This window comes from Fundulus heteroclitus, unplaced genomic scaffold (genome assembly GCF_011125445.2).
Source record: "Fundulus heteroclitus isolate FHET01 unplaced genomic scaffold, MU-UCD_Fhet_4.1 scaffold_76, whole genome shotgun sequence".
Taxonomy (NCBI): Eukaryota; Metazoa; Chordata; class Actinopteri; order Cyprinodontiformes; family Fundulidae; genus Fundulus; species Fundulus heteroclitus.
The window spans coordinates 607750-633869 of record NW_023397208.1 but is presented as its reverse complement, the minus strand read 5'-3'; the positions used below and the strand labels follow the sequence as shown (position 1 = coordinate 633869).

The window sequence follows — 26120 nt, the reverse complement described above, 5'->3', positions numbered from 1 at the left end:
AGGACTTTAAAACATCTCGTCTCTTAGTAATGAATCCATATAATGTGCTTACCTTTGTTAAATTGGATTACTGAAATAAATTGACTATTTGATTAGATTCCAATTCACTGAATATGACTGTATATAGCCAGGCACCTCGCTGTTGGTGCCAAGGTTTTACCCCTTTATGTGTCCTATGCTGTTCATTCAACTAAGGGGGGTTACTTTGATTAATTTCCAGCGGCATCCTGCTAATCACGTTGTTCAGCAGGCCTCTGTTCGGCGTAGACCTGCTTTAAAAGTCATCAGAGAAGTGTTACATAAGCCATGTTCTTTTTCACCCTTTCTTCCTCTGTAGGTCGAAGAAGTTGAATCACTCGAAGGAGAGCAAAGCCCACAGTTCAACAAGCTCTCCACAAGACACCTTATGTAGAGTTCACAGGTTTTTATTGTCTCTCCTGAATATGAAAGGACATTTGGAAGGTGAGGTGGAAACTAACATCAAACATCAAATACACAAAAGACATCAGTGCACACAGATGAGTCAGTCTCCCTGGCACTAAACCGCATCCTCGCGTACATCACTGAGTGCTCTCCCTTGAACTGCGGGTCTTATGCAGACTGACAGAGCTTTAACAGAGAAGGCAGGGGTTCAGGAAAACAATGCACAGGTTTTAGCAGTGAATCTACAGCTACCGCATGCCGTGGTCTGCAGAGAAACAAAAAAAAAATGCAGAGAGGTTGTTCGCTATACTGAAAATAAATAAACTTAAAACACAATATTTGATGCAGTCGGACGTTTCAGCCCCAGATAAGCAACCCTAGGTGACTCGGTAGGCGTCTCGAGGTGTTTGTTTGTTTTCCGTCTCAGTTGCGAGGGAGATCTCCGTGAAAAAGATTTCCCTTTTTGAAAACTGAGATCTTCAGGAACGTCCGTCCGTGTCAGTAACAGATCTGAAAGTACTGGCTGGGTGACTTGACTGGACTGATGTAGCTGGAGGTTTCATGCGCCGAGCTCTGACTGGTCACGGTTTTCTGGAGGTTCAAGGTGAAGGACGGGGCCGACTTCTTCATCCGCGGCTGGCTGGCCCTCTTGGTCGGCGGGGGCCCGGGGCCGGCCACGGGTCCGTCGTAGGCGGGCACCGCAGACGCAGACTTGGCCTCCTCAGAAGACCCAGTCTTTCTTGCGAGGGGGCTCAGATAGATCTGCATAGTCACTAAGTTAAGTGGTGAAATGTGATGAGGAAGCCGGGAAAATGAAAAACGGGTTTGGAGAAATAGGGACACAATAGAAGTCGAAGGGCGTGAAAAGTGGATAATTTTGGGGGGGTGGGGGGGTAGAAGAGAGAGAGAAAGGGGTGCAGGAAGTGGGGCGATGGTGCACAAGTTATGGTAATGATGTGAGAAATGAAAAACAAGAAGAGGAGCTCACACACAGTTCTATCACTATGTTGTTTTCTTCTAAATGAAATTCTGTCTGTTGCTCTGAGAGACAAGGCCTACCTTTGCAGTGTGTCACACGCCGTGTTCCTGCACCTAAACGCCACGGACAGACAGAAATAAGTCTGTGATTATCAAGCTGCACACAGTAATGCTGATGTGACAGGGTCTTTTAAGCAAATCAAAACAATGGCACCGTCTCTGTCTTGGTGTTTTTTTCCGGACAGATAATAATAAAAAAATAAAAAAAATGCCTGGAGGCAAACACGGGTGTTTCCTTACCTGCGCTCACAGCAGCCTCGCTGGACTTGTTGCTTCTGGTATATCGACACACAAAGAAGTCAGGAAGAGAGGAAACAATTAGTGAAAGGAACAAAGAACCCACCTGAAAAAATAAATCAGGTCAACCAGGTAGATGAAACAGCAACAAAAATTAGTTTTTATCCGGGCCTCTACATGGCAGACCAACACACAGTGGCAGATAAGCTAAACGTGGTAATAAAACGATGGAAGGAAATGAGTTTCCAAATGTTTTTAGAAATAAAAACCTGACATGGTCTGGTGTGAACCGATTGTGCAGCTGGGAGACGTGAACACGCTGCAAACTAAACCGAGGATGACCGACTTCAGCGCACTTCAATGCAGGGACGGTGTATGAATATGTCTCCCTTGCATTGCTTGCAACACACTTTAAATGACACCTTTTATGGTTTTCCTATCTCTTTAGGGCAGATTTTTTTCCTGCTTCTCCGCTCAATGACCTCCTTGTCTGGTCGGTTTAGGACACAGGTGTCAAACTCAAGGCCCGCGGGCCAAATCCGGCCCTTCAAGGTAAATTATCCGGCCCTCAAGAGCCAAAAAAAAGGCATATATCCTTTTATAGTGTATAAAGTGGCTAAAACAGTGCCTCCTGTAAGTGTAACTCACCCCAATATCAACTTTTTTTTGCAGATAAACTGTATAAACTGGGCCTAAGAGTGCTACTTTTATGTTACTGTGCATTTTTTATACTACTGTATGAACTGGAATGAAATTATGAAATGAAAAGTATCGTCTCTACACATGTAAGCGGCCCTTTTAATGACTTTGTGATGCCAAAGTGGCCCCATATAGAAATTAGTTTGACACCTCTGGAGGAACGGGGAATGCAGCTGATTGTGCCAGGTTTCATTTAGGGGTAACAGAATATAAAGTGGCTGAACACACATGCACGTCGCACATTTCCCATTCATATTTGTAAAAAAAAAAATAGCTTTGAACGTACCATAGGTACCTTTTCCTTCCACTTGCGCACTACTTTGTGTTGCGCCATTTCTTAAAACACACTGACACTGACGTTTGTGGATGTAACACGACGAAACGTCAGAAAGTGCAAGGAGGTACGCGCGCTTTTGCAAGGGACACAAATGTTAAAGAGTGATATACAGTATGTGACCTCACAATGCCCCATATCCTCTTACCCTTCTGGGATTTTCTTGCAGACTGAGGCTACAGACGGGGGTCGTGTTTTGGCGGTCTTGCACGGACTGTCCTTCACACTGCCTGGTGGGCTCTTCGCGCCGCTAGAAAGAAAAATAAACGACAGGGGGGAAAAAAGCAAGGTTACATCCTAAGAAAAGACGGAAATGAAATGAATTTGTCTCTCCTGAGAGGAATTTGTTTTTTTTATCTTGCATCGTCGTAATTAGACACAGAGAGCCTTAATTGAGAGGAGATTTACCTCTCTCTGTGTAATTATACCGGAGCACCACTGATCCAGCGACGACAGATTAAGGTACCAGGGAGAGAGGCCATCAGGCTTTCTGACTAACGCTATCTAATGTCAGTATCATTTGAACGGTAATTGAGAGGAAGAGGTTGCTGCTTTGAATTAAAGGCCGGTGTAGGGCTAATCATTGAGCATCCATGTGTGGTGTCTCTGAGATAATGAAGGGTGTCTGCTGATTGCATCTTCCATAATGAAACTCGAAGCCCCCTCTCTGATTACGGGTGCTCTTCCCATCAGTGATGTACGTTGCCGCTTCCTCTCCTCTCTAATTGTGTTCATCATCTGCATCCTCGGAAGGGAGGAAACGAGCAGGTACCTCAGAGTTGGCGTTGGGCTGTAATTCCTGGCCGTGACGCTGGAGGGCACTGTTGAGCTCTTTTTCAGGGAAGGCGCACTGAGGGTCGCCATGGGGGTCCTGGGGGGCAGAGCCAGGGAGACTGGCCTGGCTGTGGAAACACAAACACATACTAATAAAAGGGAAGATAAGCTTGGCTTTAATTTGTATGCCTCTGTTTATCAGAGACCAGTTATTATACATTTTGATACTTTAACTCCCCCCTAAAGAAGAAGTCCTCATATTTCAGCGATTGATTTCCTTCTCAGTTAATCTGTTTATCACTGTGCATCCCTTTATACTTAAAGCGGAACAGTCAGCTACCACCATTTGGAGAAACATTTTAAACATTTTTTCCTGTAAACACTCTTCAAATCTTTTCTTTTACTTACACCTATCCTGTCTCTTTCTTTTATCGACTGATTATTGATGAAGGAGAGGGAGACGCAACATGCTAGAATGTAGCTTTTTGTTATGAGTCTATTCAGCACGTTAGTTTTTTTAATAATAGTATTGATCATCATCAGAACGATAATGGCAAACAAACTTGAGTCCTTCCATGTCTTGTTTGTAACTATTTCTGTCATTTTAAACTTTTTAATTAAACTGTACCTTTGACTGTTGATATGGTTAAAAAAATCAACCAAGCAGCTTGTTTCTTGTAGCCATCATCTTCCTCATAAGGATGAAGACACATCTGCTTCACCGGAGGATCATGTTCTCTAGTCTATCCCATTTTGAAGAGCAGCTATTAGAAATGACCCTCCACATGGTGTCATTTCTTAGCATGATTTTTTTTTTCCATCACTGACTGAATGTACTACAAGTTAAAGGTTGATTTAGGTGTTTCACACGTCTTTACCTGGGGTGTTGAAAACGTGGAGGCCGCTGTGGCAGGAAGATTATGGTAATTATGCTCCACTGAAATCTGTGTAATATCACAAATTCATCGCTAGTGAAGTGTGGCAGGAATTTTTTTGATTATTTACTGTTTTATTTATTTGAATGAGGATTAGTTTCTGAATTGTAACTTTTGACTTTTTTCACCCTTATAATAATGATCATCATTATGCATTATGCATGTTTATTGCAGCCACGGTAATAATTTTATTAAAAAGACTTGTTTTTACAGAAACAATAAAGTTTTACACAACTTTTTGATCCTATTTTCATCTTGAAAAGATTATGAATACTGAAAAATTAGAAATGTTTGACTTACTTTGAAATAGAAACATCAACAGTGCACTGCCCCTGCCTTCCAGCATACATTTCAAATAGGAGATAAAGATGTATCGTACTATAGGTTTAAACTGTGGCCTCAAACTGTTTTCATTTGCTGATAAACAGGGGATGTGAGGTCTTTATTGATTAAACAGATGGAAGCTGAAACTATGGATTTTAAATAGTGGGAAGTAATTAGTAGAGCCCTGTTAAACAAGAGAATTTTATTTCTTATAATTAATGCAAACTCATAATTTGATTTCAAAAATCAAATTATGAGTGCATGTGAAACACAAATAAAAAAATAGGTTATAGCGATTTTTTTAAAAAACAATGTGACACCCCTATTTGCTTGATAATAAAGTCTACTAACCAAGAAAATAATCGCACAATCCCTTTAAAATCTGTGGTTCACAGGTGCTGAGTGCAGCTCAGTGCCAAAGCTTTAAAGCCTTCAGTCTAAAGACCAAACGCAGATCTCTGCTCACCTTTGCCGCCTGGTGTCCTCCTTCCTGCAGCCGCTGCAGACCCTGCCTGGTGCTCTTCAGAAATGTTCAGCCTCTTGAGGACGTCTGCCAGCGCCAACTTCAGCAGCTGGATCTCATCCTCCTGCATCTGCATCCTCTGCTCCAGGTAGGTGAGCCGGTCGGCCACGTCCAGGCCGCTGGCTGCCGAGCTGCGGTCGTCTGATCGGGACGACAGGGAATTCAGCATGTGAAAGGCTGAGTCTGGATTTACTTCAAACTGATTGTGCGAAATGTTTGAATGCCCAGAATATATTTCAATCATTTTCTATCACGTTGCATAACAAGTGTGACCAGGAAGGCACCGCACTAAAAATATCATTTGAATATTTGAATGCATCTAAAACCTTAAATTTGCTTTACGATGTAAACAACAAACTTGCCTGGAACTGTACTAAAAACTTTGTTTGCCAAATTACTTTTGAAGTAATGGCAAAAAAATTAATAAAAAAAATCAGACCCATTGTTTTTTTTGGCAAATAAATAAATAAATAGTGATGATGTTACATAAATAGAAATAGGTTTAAGATTGATAAAATCTCTTATTTATGGCTGTGTAACAAAAATCTGGACAATGAGGACAATGCAGCAGTGTGTACACAAGAATAACATCAAAACAGCATCTAGCAAATACTCCTTTCATTACCATAATCTTTCTAATATAAATTCCTACTTTTTCCTACACCATGGGAACAATGGCTCAGAGTAGGATACCATATGAGCTGCTGGATGCTGATGAGAAGCAAGGATATTTCGTCTGACCGCTGGCACTGTCCTCAGCCAGCCCCGTCGTCTTCCTCCTCTTCTTCTCTTCTCGTGTACATACCCTTTCGGTCCTCCGTGCTCCTCTGGCCCCCGTCAGGTAGCCCTGTTCTGCCTCCATCTTACTTAACCAGCGTCCTCTAGGATCTTGTCTCTTTCACTCCATTCACAGATTGTTGCTTACAGAGTTTCTAGCATTCAAATGGCAAAATACAGCATGAGAAGCTGAAGAGGAGGGTGCCACCGTTCCTGTGCCTGGCTCGCTCTCGGACACCGTGGAGATGTCGGTGCGGCTTTAAGCCTCGAGCTCAGGGTTTGTGTCTATAAAGGTGGGGGGTTGGGTTGATAATGCTTAAAAAACGAAGAAGTCATCCAATTCGGCCTGAATTGTCTCAGCCCCTGTGTACGTCCACTTGCACGAGTGTGATTGCGGGCGTACGAGAGTGGAGAGTACAATGTTAATCCCAATCCCAATGTTAATCTCTTTGACCCCACCCACACAGATAATCCCATGTCACTATATGAGGAAAGCACAAAGTAGAAACATCAGAGCTAGAACTGAAACTGCATGGCGGCGCTTTGAACAACACGAGGAATCACAGCGCGAACATTGCAGGATACGTCCTGAGGGATAGTGGTTATGAAGGAGAGCAAAACGAAAACTGGTGCATGTTGACGTTGATTTATGTAAAAAATGGGAAGCATCATTCCTTGGGAGGGATTTTTCTCCATGGTCTGAAACAGGGCTAAATTCAGCAGCACATCCACTAGGTCACCGTGGTTCTAAAACTGTGCGACATAACAACAAAGACTGCTGGTTGTAGGCCTACTGGGACTGCTGTTAATGGTACTCAGCAGCTATTTTGGTGTTGATTATTTCCAGTTTTTTTTTTACATCTAAATTAACTGTGATGAAGGGGACAGCCTGGGAATGATCAAACCGTATCCCAGTTCCAAGTTAGAAATGCATATATTCTAATTATGTCCAATGATCATGCCAACTACCATTTGTAATCCAAACTAATAACAATATAGTTCTCTATTCACAGAGAAATAGTCAGAAACGCAAATGCATTTTTACTGCAGGTGACAGCAAGTTTTATAATATAAAGCAACCATCTTCGATTTTGAAAAAAAAAAAAAAAAAAAAAACTTCTGAGTGAAAATGCAACGTTTAGTAAGAAGATTTTTTTCTTTTGTCTTTATGCTTGACACAACAGACAGAAATAGTCAAAGTACTCCTGAAGTAGGAGCTTCTAAAATGCCGGTCCAGATTGATGTTCTTGAAAAGCGAGGCACTTACTAAAGATGGTACTCGTTTTAAAATGTTTGACATTATCAAACAGAAAGTTTGGTTCAATAAATACTGCATTAAGAAAACGGGTCAGCAGCACACTGCAAAGCAATCTGCTAGCTTAGTTAGCTATATGATGTTTAAAGAAAGCTGATTGCCGTAAATAAAACGGGCTAGCTAGTTACAATAAACACCTAAAAGTTCAGAATTAAGTCAGGGGTCAGGTTCACAACAGAAATAAAGAGTTAAAAAGCCTAATTTCTTCAAGGAGAAACATATTTAGCTAAAGGTTAGCTAAAAAAAAAAGTTAGCTAAAAATGTTATCTTAAAAATCTAAGATATTAACAAACTCTTTGAAAAGCTGCTAAAAGAGGGGTTTTATCAAAAGGATAATTTATCATAAAAAAACACTAGAACATTTATATATATATATATATATATATATATATATATATATATATATATATATATATATATATATATATATATATATGTGTGTGTGTGTGTTCTTTGCGGACCCTTGAAGCATTTTATGAACTGATTTCAAAGCAATGCATATACAAGCATAGTAGTTCATTGTCATTAACTAAAAAATAAATTAAGTAGTCTTCACAACATGAATAATTAGAAACGTAAAGTATGGAGGCATAGATGGTAGATATTTCGACCATGGAGATTTGCATCTTTCTAAATGTTAGAAGCCTTCTTATCCACCTTACTGGTTCCGCTTTTTAGACATAAGGCCCTTTTTTCTCCCAACAATAATAATATGAAGCGAGCGAGGACTTTACATTTAATTACTAAAGCATTCAGCCAGCTGTAATCTGCCTCTCACTGAGGGCCGTGATCCTCTGTTGGCCCGTGATCTCCTGTGTCTGTTCCTGTCCTGGCCGTGACTTCATCCTCGTGCCACGTCCATACACTCCATATGGGATTGGGATTAGAATAGCACAATAATCCTGGTGCTGTGAAAGAGAATTAGCAACCCCCCAAACTAACTCAGCAACAAATAATATATAGTCAGGCCTCTTGGATCCATTTTCCTACTAATGTAACGACAAACGCATGAAAATGCATTGAGCGCATGTATTCCACCGTGCATCAGATTCAGATTTCATGCATCTTTTTACCCCCCCGGAATACTAAAACCTTAAGACTGAGGCATGGCAAGTGTTTTAATCTCTGTTTACAGATGGCATCACTTAAATGATAGAACAGCATCTGTCTGCTCACATCAGCTCTGCAAAAACTGACAGACACTGCGGCCAAATGCGCACAAGCATCCTCCATATATCACTGACAGGCAACTCCTGGAGGTAAAAGGACACATTGCAAAGCCTCCCCATCTGAGATACACGTCCATTAGTTGAGAGTGGGGGAGCGAGACAAACACTTAGCCTCAACTAAATCATGTGCAAAGATAAAGCTTTCAGATATTGTTAGTTTATCTAATATTTTAAGGGTTCCATTATCCCCACCGATATAAAACTTTGAGCAAGGAACAAATAACACTCATGAGCTGGTCTCCAAGTTTGACGCATAGTTGATCGATTCTCCCTGCTGAGGGCCGGCTGGTTTTACATCCCTCCACGGACGCCAGAGAAAGGAACCACCTTTGTTTTTTAACTGATCTGCTAAATTTGAGTTATCTGAAGTCTTCCAATCCCTCTCAGTTTTACCTGTCATGAAATCAGTGTCACTGTGACAGCTCTCCTTCAGAGAAGGTCTCCTCAGCAGGCTTTGGGCCGTCTCCTCCATCTGGAGACCGTGGCCGTCCAGTTCCTCCATGTGTGCGTCGCCTTCTGCTGTGACTGCTTGCATGGCTCCCTCCGGCTGAGGATGCGAGGAGTGTCTTTTTGGCTGAACTTGCCAGCAGAGCTGGTTCACCTTCCACCAGTCCACCAGTGGTCCCCGCCTCCTTGCTTTCCCTCCCTCACCTAATATCCTGTAAGGAGTGTGTGCATGTGGTGATGTCACTCAAAGGACAGATTAAAGACCTGGTAATCCACCTGGAGCTGAAGGGAGGACAGGGAGTGCGCAGGAGACTTTATTTTCTCTCAGCAGGGAGATAAATGTTGGAGGTGAGGACAGAACAAAGCGTCACGGTAAAATGTCCGTGAATTCCTCGAAAGCGGCAAACGCACAGCCGCCGCTTCAGGGAGGCAACGCAGAGTGGTGGTTCCTGACCTTTGTCCTGAAGAAAAACACACTCCTGATGGAAAATGAAACAGCAGGGGTGAGGCTGGAGAATTTGCTGTTGCATGCAAAGTTGCAGACGAGCACACAATTAGACTCCCCAAAAAGGGCTTACAGGAGGCTGCCATCCGGTGTGGTCATCCTGGGCCTACTGTAAGGATGATGAGATCCAGAGATTAGGGGAGCAGAACTTGATTAATTACAGTCATCGGGAGGACAATAAGCCGGATGTGGTAATTAGACTAGCAAGGGGGAAAGAAACAGCGCTAGATGAAAAGCTAGTTAGGCGATTACGTTCGGATCCCCCCCCCCGTTGTGTGAGACCACTTTTTGTCCGTCTTGCAATTTTTTCGGATTGATGCTTTGTCTGGCAGATTTAATGAGAATGAATGACCAAAGTGGGAGAAACTAAAAAGGAGAAACAAACATGTTCAGCTGTGATGATTGTAATCTAAACCTGAAGTTTTTTGGTTCCTCACATGCTCGTGTCTTCTTCCACATTTCATTCTCCTAAATCCTCATCTCAGAAATCCTTGTCAGACTTCCTGCTGAGTCTGCTTACATTTCAAGGAACAACACAATAAGGTCTCTTCAGATAATATTCCTACGCCATGATTTTCACTTTTTGACCAATGACAACTACAAAGTGCTTTATTTACATTTTTCATAGATTAACCTAATACAGAGCATAACTGTGAAGTGAAAAATGTATGCCGTGTCCGCCATGGAGCCAGGCTCCTGGAGCCCGGCTGCAAACCGGACTCTTTTGGTTTTCTTTATGCTTTATGCTCTCATATAAGTCCAGATATCTGGAATGCACAATTATTAATTGGCCTTCTGAGATATTCCGACCCCAGCTGTGGATCTCTGCAGCTCCCTCAGAGATACCTTGGACCTTGTGGCTGCTCCTTCTGGTGAAGGCTCTCTTTTTCCCGGCCTGTAGTTTAGGTGGACAGTGAAGCTCGGCTGTGTGATGTATCCATGTTTGCTGAGCTGCGAAGGCTGGAAGACAAAGCTGGAGGATAGGGAGCTGAAACCTGCCGCTTTCATATAGCCACAGCGATGCATATTGAACGTGTGAGCAGGTTTAAATCAAAACCTAGGAGGTCAGCAGAGTATTTACCAGCCATCTGCTGCAGGTCTCACTACTGCTCTCCTGTGGACAGGATGGGTATCACAGCTATCTGGAACGAAATCCACTTCGTGTTGATCTATATGCTACCTTTGCCCCCTCCTGATTTATAAAATCATTTTTAAATAATTACAAAGACTTGAACTGATTTGCTTTTTGGAGGAGGATGCAATTAGATTTGAATCAGATTAGGGATTTAATCAGAATAAACTAACAGGTACCACTTGATCCAAACTACTAAGTTAAATGTGGTTTAACATAATTGCAAAGACAAGAAAATAAAAAAGACTAAAAACTATTATGTGATGGTGAAAAATAAGGCACCCAGAGTCACTGTTTTCACAAAGGACTTAAATTTTATAAATATTCTCTCAACATTACATTAAATCAGTTGGGATGATATAGTCTTTCAAATAAAATAAAATAAAAAAAGAATCCAAGAGATCTTCAGAGAGCATGACAAAGTGACAGTAATCCAATACACATAAATCTCTCTCTACTTCAAAAATATCTAAACTGTATATCCCACATTTTTTTTCCAAATATATCAAAATATATGCCAACAATAAGCATCGATACAGGCCACAGAGAAAGCAGAATCTCACAGGGTTGGTCGGGTGCTTTTGTCTAATGGAGTAAACACACACACACACACACACACACACACACATACATACACACACCAGCGAAGGTTACTCAGTGTTTCACATCATAGTTCGCTGAAACTTCTTATTCCTGAGTGCTCGCTCAGCCTCGTTGTCATGGAAATAAGGATGCGACTCTCCATTCAAAAACCTGCGGTTCATTTAGACAGCGGGCTACCTAAGTCCGTGGTCCTGGTTGAGCTTTCCTCGGCTGCTGCTCCAGGAAGTGCCCGTGTCCATTTCAGCAGCGGGAAGATTGGGATGCAAGAGAAGAAGCTGCTGAACAGATAAGGGACGTTCCTGTGGCAGGATTTGCAAACGTGCAACGCCTGCCCTCTAGGGAGCAAAAAAGATCAACGTGCGCGCTGATATGCATGGAGGGAAAAGCTGTTCCACCAATTTACCAGAACAAGATGGGAAGAGAAGCTCTTGGTGATGTTTACGGGACAACTTTTTTTTTTTTTTTTTTTTTAAACGCCGTCTGTCTAAATCAAGCGATACTTTCCATGTTCATAGCTGACACCTGATCTATTGCACTGCAGGGTTTAATCTGAGGAGGAGGAGCCTGGTGTCAGTTCAGGGCCTGAGGGGAACATCCAGTCCACCTCAGATTTGTCTCTTTAAGACCTCAGCTCACTGATGAAAGCTCAGGTGACCATGCTGCCTTTTCTCCCAAACTACAAACCTAAAGGGACAGTTGCTGTATGGTTTTGTTAAAGGTTATAAGCAGTGAAGAGTTTAGATTTTTACTTGTTCAAAAATTAAAGCAAACACGCAATAAGCTAATGAAACAAATAGTCCAATGTGTAAAAGGGGTCTGGCCTTTTTTACCTTCTTAATAGAAAGTCAGTTTTCTTATTTTGTGGCCCTCGGAATGATTTTGTGCGGTCCCTGAACACTGTTCAAGATTGGTACAACTACATCCCGCAGACACACTTCTGAAAATGAAAAGCTTCACTTCTTCACCCTGATCCATTTTCAGCAAGTCTTTACGACCAAAGTACACCAACATCACATTTTCTGGTGGACCAACCACTGGCTTCTGGGTAAATATTCTCCCAATTGCAAACATGACGACATGTGAAAGTTTGAAAAACTGGAATGAAACACTAGCCTTGACTGCTCTAATGGATAAACTGTTAACTTTAGGCTCAGGGACCGACTAATCTAGGTTTATAAAAAAAGACGATACAAAGGAAATCTTCTAGTGCTGGCGAGAGTTTAACTGCTTATAACATTTTAACAGAAACCCACTTAAGTCCCTGAACTATCCCTTTCAGGTCGGTCTGGTTTCTGTTCAGCGACTGTTTTTTTTTTTTTTTTTTTTACCAAACCGAAGCTCCTCCAGAGCGCATGGGGCTTTAGGGGAAAATTGCTCAGTCGTCGACAAAGCTAAGTACAGTTACGTTTCTGCTAACAACCTCGTTGAGTTTCTAAAATTACAAATTATTTCTATCCTGAAGCACAAATACGCAGGAGATACAAGATAACTTAAACTGACATCTTAATATAGTCAATTATCTTTCTCCATTTAAATATTCTTTTCTCACTTTAAATATAATTATCACAGATCTTGCAAGGAAATAAAAAAAAAAAAATCTACTCTGTGCGTTGGCTGCAGGCTTGTTAAAAAAAAAAAAAAAAAGAGTGCCCGGTGCTTCCTGGGCTTCACATATGTGCTCCTCATTAGAAGTGGCCTGGAAGGGAGCTCCTTGCTAGCTCATGAAACGGCATCAGCGCCCTTATTTCTCTTTTTGTTTGGTCAAAACATCGACTGAAAACCAACCTGATATCGAACAAAGAAAAGAAATGCATATTCTTCTTCAAGATTTAAGTTCATTCTTCAAAAATAGCAAGTCTAAAAATATATTGCATGTGCCATCTTAGTAAAGCGACATCATAAAATATTCTTAAGGAGGAGAAATTGCAAAGTAGGGATATATATATATATATATATATATATATATATATATATATATATATATATATATATATATATATATATATATATATATTACCTCTTTGAAAATTCCTAGGGATATAGGATTTGATTTAGTTTGGGTCAGGATTCATGCGGTTCAAAAAGAGGGGGGAAGCTAAAGATGGCTTCAGAGTGTGAGGACCTTCAACAGCTGTGCAGGAAAGCAATCGGCGATCGGACGCACAACGACGGGAAAACATTTGCAGGTTCGAAGGCAATGGAAGAGCACAGGGTTTGCAATCGGCTAAAGCTTCCCCCTAAACTATGGAGCACCCTACCCCTAACTCATAATGTCCCCCACCCCACCCATTTGATCCAAACACACATCTATCACAGTGCTACGTTTGCCCGCACAGCAAGTCAGGACCGCATCCTGACGCCTTCTGCACATCTACTCACATTAACAGTGTGAATACATACATAAATATATACTGTATATTTATAGGACTACATATGAGAGCTGAATAAAAATAAAAAAAGGGAATGACTCTAGAGCTATACTGATTTCATTAAGAAGACCAACATGTTGATTGACTCCTGTCCGGTCATAAAAGCTGACAGTTTACACGAAGCCTTTACAGCCGTAATGTCTCCTTCTAGAAAAAAAAACAAAAGCAACATCCAAACAAATGCAGTACAGCAAGCCCCCCCCACCATTCACATCCTGTTAATATTATAGCAGCTCCAACATAAAATAAAGAGGTGATCATGTGTCGTCGTCAGGGAATGCTTTAGTGCAACAAAACGTGGGAACACATGCTGACGAGGAGGACAAGCACGAGGGAAGGGGGGGGGGGGGGCGGGGCGTTTTAAACCCGTGCCACATCCTTTGGTTCGTCTCGGCTGGGCTGCAGAGGGCGGCGAGGGTGTGAGGAAACAAAATAGGAATCAGAAAGGGTCGAATAGGCTTATCGGGGCGGGAGAGACGCTAAAAAAAACATGAAAACTGTGTTAAAGCGGAAACTGGAACTAAACAGAAATACAGTATGTTGCCAAAGCATCCACAGCTCTTCTGACAAGCTGTCACATTACAACCACAAAACTTTACTGTGCATACATTTGTGCTCCCCTCCCTTTGCCCTGATTCTCCTAAATTATATCTGCTGCAACATTTTCTGGGCTGAAAATAAAACCGTTTGGCTCATCCAAAACATACAGTGTTTCGGGAAAAACTGACACCGCAGGTAACCCTGAACGCACCGTCCTCTCTGCTCATCGGTGGTGGTAGGAGTGTCATAATGTGGGGTGGCGGTTATGCAAAATATTGAATAATGAAGGCTAAATATAAAAATCTGATTTGAATTCGAAAAAACGCTCAGTTTAAAACTAGGTATCATCCTCCTTGCATTATTTAAAACTGTGTGTTGAAGTCTGCGGTTGTAATGTGCCAAAATGGGGAAAAGCTTAAGGGGAACGAACACTTTTGGCAAGACACCCATGTAAAGTGCATAAAGACGGGGCATTAAGTGCAGCCTGACATCAGCGTAGTCCCCCAGTTTACCTTAACACACTTCTCAGTTTCTTCTTCAGTCAATCCACAAACAAACTCCAACCGTTTCTGGAACTACAGATATCCTTGTTTTACAGCTTTCATCTCAGATGTACTAAGAAGAGCTACTTCTATCTCAACATATAAGTAATAATTGTTTGTTTCATAAGGTCATCTTCATCCTCAAGCCCAATCTGAAATCGGTGAAGCCTCTGCACTCGTTTAAAGTGACACTGTTTAATTCGGCATCAGGACAGAAAGCTCCACCTTTGATTACCTGGAAGCCTCAAAAATGTTCCTAGATTTAACCTCAGTGCCAACAAACACACACACACAAACACACACACACGCGGAATGTGCAGAGTCAGATCAGAGGAAAAAGGATGACACTCTCCATTAGCTGCTCCTTCGCCCATGCTTGTCAGGCAGCGTTAACACAGCGCTGACAGGGCTAGGCTCGTGTTTCCCCTGGAAGCACCTGAGCCGGACCGTCCCTGTGCCGGCGGCTCTCAAATGGAACAAACATGATTGCTGCGCTAACGGGCTTCGGGGGGGAAACACGGTTCTGGCCGGAGAAGCGCTCGACCCGGTGCTCGGCGTTTCTGCCAGGAAAAGGCATGGAGGGGCCGAGGAGGCGGAGCGAGGCTTCTATGAAAGCAAACAAGCTAAGAAAAAGCTGAGTGATTGGATGGAGTTTAGCTTCCCAGACCAGGAATTAGCGATGCTCTGACTGAGCGGAGACTCCCTACAACATTCTAACTTGTTGGTATTTAACTAAAGGGATCTGTGCTTCATAAACTGAACATGCAAACCACCCACCCCATTTTTCCCCACTGATTACGAGGGCTCTTCAGTTTCTCAGCTGCCCCCTTCCCCCTCTGTGCAGGAGGCGGCCGATTGTGACGACTGATTCAAAAGGTGCTCCCGCTCTACTGCAGGTTCTTCAAGATGCGTCCGTATCGGAAGTCGTAGACGTGCCGGCAGAGGTACACCAGCTCGGGGTCAACGTCTGTGGGCACGCAGCGGTGGGAGGGAGGGGCGAAGTCAGGGCGGAAGGGCACCATGCTGGCCCTGCCAGGTGGGGCGCCTTCAGCACGCCGCTTCACCAAGGCACAAAATCTGGGGAGGAGAAGAAAGAGGCGACGTGAAAGCACGCTGTCTCCCGTCTGTCAGGAAGGAGACGATGAGCAGATATGACACGGGAGGAAGGACTTTCAGGGAGGGCTCTGTGTGCGTTTACTCACCGACAGTACTGGGCTAGAGGGAGAACATAGCATCTGTCTTCTATGCAGGCCACACTATTTTCATCCTGATGCCGAGAGGCGAAGATCTCATTCTGAAAAAGCAACAGTGGGGGCGTACAGCGTCACATCAACCGCAACTTTCTCAGACGGCTGGAGAAAACAGCAACGCTTTGCAGCAGTGAGAACAAAGGAAAGCGATCATATGCTGGGGTTCGGTTTTTACGATCCCAAACGCAAACAAGACCTTCCCCCTGCTGAGCACCAACTTTCACTGGAAAGCTTCTGTTGCTGGAAATTGTTTCCAGCAACAGAAGCTAGCCACTAACAGGTGGCTTTGATCGCCCCGTACTTGCAAACTACTTTACACATCCTTCATATCGCTGCCACTTGTAAGATTTATATTAACTGCAATCAGCTCATCCCATAACAAAAGCGTCTTCCCACTGGGAGAAATTAACTCCCGGCTGCAGTCGGCCGTACGCCTCACCTCACAGTGTGCTCTGGGATCTCGGCCTCCCTGGGTGTGCTCAGGCCTGTAGTACCAGAAAAGGCTCATCATCAGCTCTCCTGAGGAAGACCAACACAAATGTCAGCCGAACACTCACTGGCGTACATTCTTGCGCTGAAATATCCGCCAAGGTGTCAATTACTCGGGGGAGTAAGGGGGCGTTTGACCGCCCTACGTTAGGTTGGAACCCCTTATTAGAGCGGAAAATAAAAGGCTGGAGAGAATCACATGAATGAATGGATGTAGGTAATGTGAAATAAATAAATAGACACGTGTCAAAGAATCCTGGGTTAGGAGTTGTACCGTTTCTGAACCTGTCGTTTTTTTCCCCCTTTAGTTTCTTAAAAACATTTTTTTCCTAGGCTGGATATTAGCCTGCTTAACATTTTCTTCATGTTTCATGCTGGCTGTGTTTGTTTTTCATATTTAAGGAACAGCTGGGAATTAAACTTCAGTGGGCTGTGTGCCCTGAAGCAGTCACAGACAGCTACATCTAAAAAGAAATGTAATATTTTGACAAAATTTTATATTTTTTTGTCAGCCATTTCAGAAAGTGAAACTTATTTATATAGACTCATTACACAGGGTGAAATAGTTCAAACCTTTATTTTTATTTTTTTATAATTTTGATGATTATGGCTAACAAATAATTAAAAGTGTCTCAGAAAATTGGAATATGACATAAGATAAATGAAAAAAGAAATGGCAGGCTTCTGAAAACGTATGTTTATTTCTATGGGATGGGATGTTCTGACTAGCCTCAGTACACTATTTAAGAAACTGCTCCATATTCTTGAATGAATTTTGCTCACCAACATTCTCAACTTTTACTTGAATGTGCTTGAATACAACAGTCTGTGAACAGCCAGCTTCTTCAGTAATGGCTTAGTTTTTTCATGGAGGGTGTAAATGACTGACTTTAGGATATCTGTCAAGTCAGCAGTGTTTCCCATAGTTGTGTATCCTACTGACCTCGACAGAGAGACCAATTACAGGCTCAGGAAACCTTTGCAGAGGGTTTAAGTAGCTGATTGGGGGAATGACACTATGAGTTTCAAATAGTCAAGTTTTTCATGATAATACTTTTTTTTTTTGGATGGACCTGTAGTTATTAGTCAAATTAATAGGCCATTTTGGATTTCAGTTTCAAGCGTCCAGCACCCTGAGGCGAGTAACGTCATCACTGCAGACAGAGCGTTAGCATTTTGTTGCATAAGGTTAAGTAATGTTATTGTTGGGTCATAGCAGTTGTGTAAATGCTGTAGCAGGAGAGTTTTAATCCTGCTGAATTGACATGATTTCTGCTAATCCTGCAGAAAACAAATCTGTCACAGTCTAGTTTAGATGTTATCCAAATTATTTATGTCAGTGTTAAATGTGCAGAAAGGGAATGGAGGCGAGTTATTTATCTATGGCAGCAAATCTTGACATTAAAAGGCATTGCAACCTACACATTATGCCATTAACTATTCATTTATATTATTCAGAACAAAATGTCTCTGCTTTATTTTCCATGATTCCTGGCTTATTTGCACCCTTGCATCCAACTTGCTTCCTCTTTTTTTTCCCCCCTCACCTGTTTTGGGATCCTCCCACAATGCTGATATCTTGGCAACATATGGGAGGGACTTCTTCCTGGGACCAGATCGTAGTAGTACAGTGTCTCTGACGTGTATCACCTCGCCATCCCTCTCGACTCCCTCGTAACACCTCCGCATTGCAGCCTCATCTTCTCCCTGACATGAAAACCCCAAAAAATTCTCTTTACACAGAGAAACACCATGAGAACAATAACAAACCTTTCTTCCAAGAGACAAGCAACCTACCGCAATAAAGACCTCCCTCTCTGTGGGGATGCCCACAGGCCGCCAGCCATTTGTGGCACGTCTACGGCTGATCTTCTTCTGCTTGCTGCTGCCAAGGCTCGGCACTGGGGTCGCCTGTTTGGTCAGGAGCCGGGTGTGGCCCACGGAGGAGCCGTTGGAGGCCTTTGTGCTCTGAGGGCATTCCTTAGCTAGCTTTAACCTGGCCTGGGGCTGATCTCGGCCAGACAGGGGGGTCAGCAGGTGGCTTTTAGTTTGTGTCGAAGTGGGCACACTGGAAAGTGGACATTGGGAGATTGGCATGGCGGGGGGGACCAGAAGGGAAGGGCTGTGGTCACCCTGTAGGGTTGTGTAACCCTCTGTAAAAAAAGAAGAAAAAGAATGGAGGTATTATAAATGAGCCTTCACCCAGGGCCTTTTAATTTCCCCCCTAGAGGTTAATGGTACACACTTAGGTTGTCTGGTATGACCCTAATCTCAATCAGACAATATTAGCCCAAATAACCCCAACATGACCTAGAAATGTTTGAATAAAACCATTTACAGTACCATAAAAACAATGTGCTCCTTCACAGATTTCACTAATTTTTGCTCATTTGTCGAGACATAAACATTTTAGCTCATTAAATAACTGTCAAAATAGATAATAAATTAAAAGAAAACAACAACAACAAATTGAAGGATTAGGAGTGACCTAGTCAAAGTCCAGAATGGAATCCCATCGAATTGTTGCTGCAATGATATTAAACAATCTATTCTAACTATTTTAAACAAGCCTGAAATCAGTTTAATGTGGCTGAATTGAAACGATTTGGCATTGAAGATTGAATTCTTAGATGAAATCTCTCCACGTCAAAACTGTCAGCTGGTGCAGCAGAGGAGATATTACTTTTTCACCAAGAGCCAGATTGGTTTGGGTAACCTTTTTCTTTTAACTACTGAAATAACATTTTGGAACCTAGTTCTTACATTTCTCCAGGTATTGTGTTTCTAATGTGTAATATTAACATTTGTTTGATTATCTGAGACATTTAAGGGTCACAAAAAAAAAGCAAAAAACAGAAGAAAGTTGTAAGGGGGGCAAATACTATTTCTGTGCACTGTAATGCATTGTCCAACCATCATAAGATCCCATTTGATATGAAAAGATGACTGGCAAACTGAGTATGGACACTGGGCTTTTGGATGTGTCCTTTGGGCTTCATTAACTCCTGTTTAGGTGTAAACATGCAGAGGCTGCGGGCAAAGAAGTCTTTCTGCTCCCAGAAGCTTTGTGGTTTGTAGTTCATCTGATGCCAAGATGTTTTAGGGAACATTTCTACACATATAAAAACAGTTATAAAACAGCACTAAAGAGAGAAAAAACAACATGATGGGGAAAACATCATCTTCATAGCTGAGCATGCCAACCCTATGGTAAAACATAGTGGTGGCAACATCATGCTGTGGGGATACTAGTTTATAGGGATGCAGGTTTATAGAGTGATAGATGGAGATAAACACAGGACAAAACAGGAAGAAAACTTGTTAGAGGCAGAACTTAAGTTTCTCCATCTGCAGAGCTGGTAGAGACACACCCCTAAGGAACCGAAGCTTTGCTTGCAGCTAAATGTGGTTGTAGAACACGGTTTCCCAAAGCGGGGGTTGCCAGATAATTTGATGCTGATGTGCTAAAAAAATTTTTTTTTAATATGTGAAACTGGTACCAAAGTATAACTTTACGAGATGCTTAACAATTCTTCATTTTAAGCAGGAGGAAGGCTGACATTTTCTGTACAAGGTCTTATAAAAATATTAATTTTTATATTTTTACAAATGTATTTTCAAAATATGTCTTTTCTTAGAATTTCCCCCCACAAATGAAAAAAAAGAATCCCACCTGTCAAAAGTGGGGCACCAGTCTATGGCACAGTTATTTTGGGGGGTGGCAGGCTGAAAATCAATGCATGGATGTGCCAAAATTTTCTTCAATTGAATAAAAACAAAACTGAAGTAATAGTCTTTGGATCAATAGAGGAGAGATCAGAAGTTATCACACAGCTTCAGCTAGGAACCACTGATCAGACCCGAAATCTGGTTGTAGTGATGGACTCAGACCTGAACCTCCAAAAGCATCTAAAGACAATTATAAGGTCGGCTTTCTATCACCTGAGGAATATTTCCAGGATTAAAGGACTGATGTCTCAGCAGGATCTGGAAAAACCAATCCATGCATTTATCTTTAGTAGAATTGATTACTGCAACGGTGTTTTCACAGGTCTGCCTAAAAAGTGGGTCAGACAGCTGCAGCTGATCCAGAACGCTGCTGCCCGCGTCCTCACTAAGACTAAGAAAGTAGAGCGCATAACCCCAGTTCTAAAGTCCTTACACTGGCTCCCTGTATCTCAGAGAATATACTTTAAAATACTTCTGTTAGTTTATAAATCCTTAAATGGCTTAGCACCTAAATACATCACAGACTTGTTATCAGTGTATCAACCTTCCAGACCACTAAGGTCTTCTGGCTCCAGCCTTCTCTGCATACCTAGAACCAGAACCAAACACGGAGAAGCAGCGTTTAGTTCCTATGCTCCACTTATCTGGAACAAACTTCCAGAAAACTGTAAAAGTGCTGAAAGCCTGAGTTCTTTTAAAACAAGATTAAAAAACACATTTGTTTAGGATTGCCTTCGACTAGTTAAACTGTTTTACTGACACAGCATTAGTTCAACATTGTAGTCCAACTGTTTTTAATGTTGCCTTGCCTTGAAAAGTTTGGGAACCCCTGTTCTAGAAGGCACTCAGTTGTATTTTATGAAAAACAAAGCTGTTTGAAAGCAAACATCCAGGCGCTGTTCCTCCCTGTCCAGCTGAGTTAGTCTAAGCAGCAAAACAAAGACCTTAGCTTTGACCCAGGCATCAATAAAGACAACCTACTGTCTGACATTATCCGTTAACAAGAACACTGCTCAGGGCTGACGGTCTGCTTCCAACAAAAGAAAAACAGCCTGCTGCGACCAACTAGAGGGAAAAAAAAGCTGTTTCTGTTTTGATGCGTGCTACAAGCGCGTCTTGATTTACTCTGTTGACGAAACCAACCTGACAGATTTAAAGAGAGGTTTTTACTACAAGACCCACTGCAATACATGGGCGTGATCCCTCTTTTTTCCCCTTCTTTCAACAAGCCAGCCTTTTTGTGCTCACACAGAGCTACTCGCTGAAAACGTGGCGTACAGCACAAACTGGAGAGTGGAGACGCTCTCAGCTCCTCTGGCTTGTTTCTACGCATCTGCTGTAGACACAGTTGCAGTCATAATGGGTATAAATCTAATTTATTTCCAACTTTTAACAATTTCCTGTCACAGTTTATATTTGATGTCATGAAACAAAACGACTTTAATAATTTCTTATCTGTCTAACAGATACAAAGATGTAAATTAGACCTAAGGGATCAAATATACACTGCAAAAACGGAACTAGAAATAGGTAAAATATTCTTTAAAATGAGTGTATTTGTCCTTGATTCAAGCAGGTAAATAAGATGATTTGCCAATGGAATAAGATGTTTGCACTTAAAATAGGAACAACTCATCTCCATCATCTTATTTTAAGTGCAGGATGTCTAATTATCTTATTTTAGGGCTCAAAATACTCATTCCGTTGGCAGATAATCTTATTTACCTGCTCAAATCAAGGATTAAAACACTAACTTTAAGAACATTTCACTTATTTTTAGATCTGTTTTTGCAGTGTAGTTCATCCGACTGTTTCAGTGAGTGGAGCTACAGGTTCTGACCTGACATGGCCATGGCTTGTTAACTTCTCCTCAGTGGCCGTAACTGACGGCAGCCTTCCTCATTTTATAGTGCTCATGGTCATTGACGAGGGCTGGACCCAAAAGTAGTAAAAAAAAAGTTTCCAAAGGTTAAAGAACCTTGAAGGACTTTTCGAAAGCGTGAAAAATATGGAACAGCGCCTAATCTACTTCCAGGTCCAAACTTTTGCACAGTTAAAAAGAAAAAAGTTAAAACCCAATACTGAAAGACACTTAATAAATTTTTTTATAACTGTCAATCATTAAATCAGGTGACAAATTTCCTCTTTTAGGCCACGTAACAATTTCCGAAAGTCCGCACAGTGATGTCATGGCTTTGTAAGCCTCTGATTGGCTAATTTACAAAATGTGCATTACATGGAGGCCGTTATGTTTAATGATTTTAGGCCTCCTTGGGTAAATTTTCTAGATTCCTGAAGGTGCCAAGTTCATTTGTTCAAAGCAGTATATAAGAGCATGGGAATGTTCAGCTGTCATAATGGGTTCTGTGGCCCACACAGGAGGTTCTGTATCGACATGCGCTGAAAAGGCCGAGAGGCAGAGAAGAAGAAACCATTTCTCCAAAAGCAACGTAGACATAAAGACAGATTATAGTTTGCAAAATGCACTCTGGAATAAAGACTTTAATTTTTGGTGACATGTCCTGTGGTCTGGTGACACTTAAATTGAATGGTTGGGCGGTACCGACAATCACTACATTTGTAGGACAAAGGAGGAGCTTCCAAGCCTGACAGCAACCATCCCAACAGTGAAGTACAGCGGCGCCAGTAACATGTGGCTGGGGTGTTTTGCTGCACTTCACAAAACAGAAGAAAGGCCACGAAGCAACATGTTACGGACATTAAAGCTTGGGATTAAATGGGTCGTCTGAATGCTCAATGATCCTAAGTATACCGCCAGAATTTCAGCAAAAAACATTGTGAGAAAGCAAAATGTTTGATCCAAAGTCATTCAGTTTAAAAGCAGATTTAATGCTTGTAAACCTCTAAATTTGAGGAAGGCTGAAACGTGTTTTTTGGGAGAAATTGTTGTCTCCTTATTTTGGCAATTTGAAACTATTTAGTTAATCTTGACAGACCCAAATCAGGAACAGCTGGGTTTGTTTTAACATCAGTTAGAAAAAAAAAACATTTAGGTGTCTATAAAGTCTGTAAATATCCAGTTTCAACTGCAAGTATTTAAATATTGTCGAAATAATTACCATAATTACCATCTTAACCCTGACAGAAATATATTTTAATTGCTCCGATGAGTTAAAGCTAGGGTCAGCGATTTTTCCAGAAGTTTCCCCATGTCCCTCCGCATTTGTAAGACCCGTCTTACCTCGCTCTTCAGGGGCATGGCCTCTTAAAAATCTCCCAAATCCACTCTGGTCTTATTTCTTTCTACTGAGGCCTTCCTCTTCTTCTCATGAACACGAGCGCGGTTTGCTTCATGCCACTCTCAGCCATGTTCAAGGTATACAGAGAGAGCAGCGGAGCTACAATGAACGGCTAACACCGAAGCTAACCGCTAAGCTAACCGGACACATAAACACGGACACATAAACACTTAAATTGCGATAGGAAAGAGGAATGAATGGCATATAGGATAACCAATAGATAAGGTGATAACCCCAGAACTTGAGGGACAGAGGGGGGCTAGAGAGTTTTTACAGGCCTGCAGATCCCACAGAAAACAATACATAATGTATTGACTACTTTCAGGATGGAAGAACCAATTTACCCAGCATTACAAAAAGAGTTTCTCAACGGGATTACAAACTATAGCTTTAAACAGAGAAAGCTTTTATTCTTTGCTCACCTGTCTTAATGCTGTGTGTGCATCCGGTACAGCCTCCACTGAAAGAACAACCCCTGCCCGTCACTGGAGGCAGCGCTCTGTAGCTGTAGCCGCTGATCCCACAGCCGTCGCCGTAACAGGGAGACGTCACCGAGTTGCAGTAGGCGGGATGGCCTAAGCCCGATGGGTGCGACACCGGACCTCCCAGGAGCTTGGATCCAGTAATATGACTGGGGCACAAACTGGTGGAGCTAAAGTTGAGAGGGCGGGTGGCCAGGGCCGCTGAAGTCTGCCCGGCGTGCGTCGGGTGGGCGATGTGGACGTAGTAGCCGGGGAAGCAGTGGTCAGCGGTGCAGAGGCATGGGTGGGGGGTAAGGGCGAGTGCTCTGTGAGGGTGGGGATGTGAGAGAGATGGTGAGGTTACTAGGCACTCTGGCTTCACGGGGGTCATGGCTGAGTTTAGAGACTGGTCGTCTGAGTCTCCGTAGGGCTGTTGGCCAAGGAAGCAGGCCAAGCGGTGGCAGTACTCCACGGACCCCTCAGGGGGACAGCAGTAGTATGAGCTCAGTTCGGTCTCCAACTGCTCTTCCTTCACCTGCTTTAGTGGGTATCCTAGCATGCTACGAGACTGATAACCTGGCTTGGTCAGGCGGTGGGTGCAGTTGCCCGTCTCCCAGTCCACCTTGGGTTCAAAGTCTGCTTTCTTCTTGCAGGCTGTGCAGCCGCTGTGCAGGGGAGAGAGCTTTTGGCCTTTCTGCTTTTCTAAGTGCCGCTTGTTTTGGAGCTTGACGTTGTTGCTTGGTATTGTCCGATTCGGGGACGGGACTGCAGCAGGAGCCGTCAAGTCGGACGTGACCGTCGCCGAGGCCTTTACTCTCGGTTTACTGGTGGCAGACGAGCTGGTTAACTTCAGCAGGGCTGCAGCATTGAGTCCAGCTAGTCGTCTTGGTGCAGGTGCATCTAAAGATTCCTGACTCATCCAAACATCATCGCCTCGACTGGCTTTAGCCTTCTTGGTAAGCTTAGGACTTTGGCACAGCTCAGCCTTGTTGGGTGGAGAGACTTTACTACTTTTTCCTCGTGAAGCTTTAAGACTTCCAGTGAGACTGCCTCTGGATGGATCCGGGGAAACCGCTCCATCCAGAGGTTCCTCCTGCCTCCTGGCCTGTTTGGCGGCTGGTTGGGCATCAGTGGCTCTTTCAAGCAGTAAACTATTCACCGCCTCAGCATTGAGAGACGCCAGTCTGCGCTTGCGTGGTTGTAAGTCTTCCAGCTCAGGATGGTCAGCGAGACCTTTACATTTTGATTTTAGTTTGTTTTTTGGTAATGACTTAATTGACTTTTTCCCTTCTATGGTTTTGCCCATTTTGGATTTAGTTTTGGGCCTCACTTTTCCTTCTTTACCTTTAGACCTGACCTTTTCACGGGAGGCTTCTTCTAAACGGGTAAGGAGAACATGGCAGCTTAGCTCTTCCTCCTCTGAATTCCCAGCCCGCCCCCGCAGAGGGTACAACTTTCGGATCCGTTTCTTCTCTCGCCTTTTGTCAGACTTCTTGCCTTCGTCTAATCTTCTCTTTCCCCCTCTCCTCTCAGTCACCCTCTTGGCCTCTGGGTGGTTTTTTCTTTGTCTTACGATTCCACTTATCTTCTTTGTCCTGCCGAACCGTAACGTACGCTCGGGCCATTCAGCGCCCATAGTGCCACCATGAGGCCAGGTATGGCTGGTATCCCACCAGTCAGAGTTAGTTTGGCTCCGCCTGAGGGAAGCTGTGTGCCCTGCGTGAGTCATCACATGTTTCTCCAAAGTGCCTAGAGAAAAGAAGCACAGGTTGGGTCAAAACTTTCATTTTCAGAATATTAGCCTTATTTGCACAGTTCTAAATGTTGCCTTTTTCTAGACGAGAAGATTTAAAAGAGATGAAGCCATGTCAAATGATTGAAGTACAGGGAGGACATTCTTATATAAAATAGCTCTTAAAGCTGCATCTCAGTGAATTATGATGCCATTCATATCTTTAGTAATGTCTATAGTAATTCAATTCAAAAAGTGAAACTCTCAACATAGATTTGATACACATATGTTTAAGTGTCTCTTTCTGTTATAAACTTATAAGCCAAGGGCAGTATTTTGTCAGGATAGCAACCCCTGCTTGAAACTAAAGTCATCATCTTCCTAAAGCTCAAC

General features: G+C 42.7%; 2 protein-coding genes across 7 annotated transcripts in view; both read right to left on the bottom strand.

Moving 5' to 3' along the window:
* Positions 1-870: 870 nt before the first annotated feature.
* LOC105929085 (echinoderm microtubule-associated protein-like 1) lies at positions 871-9214 on the bottom strand. Of its 5 annotated transcripts, none has more exons than XM_021318581.2 (7): positions 9002-9214; positions 5231-5428; positions 3504-3633; positions 2880-2981; positions 1702-1736; positions 1483-1515; positions 871-1196 (listed from the first exon to the last, which is right to left on the bottom strand). In XM_021318581.2, the coding sequence occupies exons 1-7, from the start codon at positions 9141-9143 to the stop codon at positions 922-924; spliced, it is 915 nt and encodes a 304-aa protein (XP_021174256.2). In that variant the 5' UTR covers positions 9144-9214; the 3' UTR covers positions 871-921. The 5 variants fall into 5 exon arrangements, with proteins under 5 accessions (XP_021174256.2, XP_012722160.2, XP_012722158.2 ...); XM_012866706.3 differs by having other exon boundaries at positions 1483-1509; XM_012866704.3 differs by lacking the exon at positions 9002-9214 and adding an exon at positions 5981-7119 and having other exon boundaries at positions 1483-1509.
* A 4054-nt stretch (positions 9215-13268) lies between these two features.
* Positions 13269-26120, bottom strand: part of LOC105929084 (bromo adjacent homology domain-containing 1 protein) — a 55226-nt gene continuing 42374 nt past the window's right edge. For both annotated transcript variants that reach the window (XM_012866700.3, XM_012866701.3), the window contains exons 2-7: positions 23957-25744; positions 18343-18698; positions 18093-18252; positions 16496-16575; positions 16009-16100; positions 13269-15883 (exon numbers count right to left, since the gene is read on the bottom strand). In XM_012866700.3, coding sequence (XP_012722154.2) covers positions 15694-15883; positions 16009-16100; positions 16496-16575; positions 18093-18252; positions 18343-18698; positions 23957-25724 — 2646 coding nt within the window. In that variant the 5' untranslated portion in view covers positions 25725-25744 and the 3' untranslated portion in view covers positions 13269-15693. The remainder of the gene's footprint in view (positions 15884-16008; positions 16101-16495; positions 16576-18092; positions 18253-18342; positions 18699-23956; positions 25745-26120) is intronic.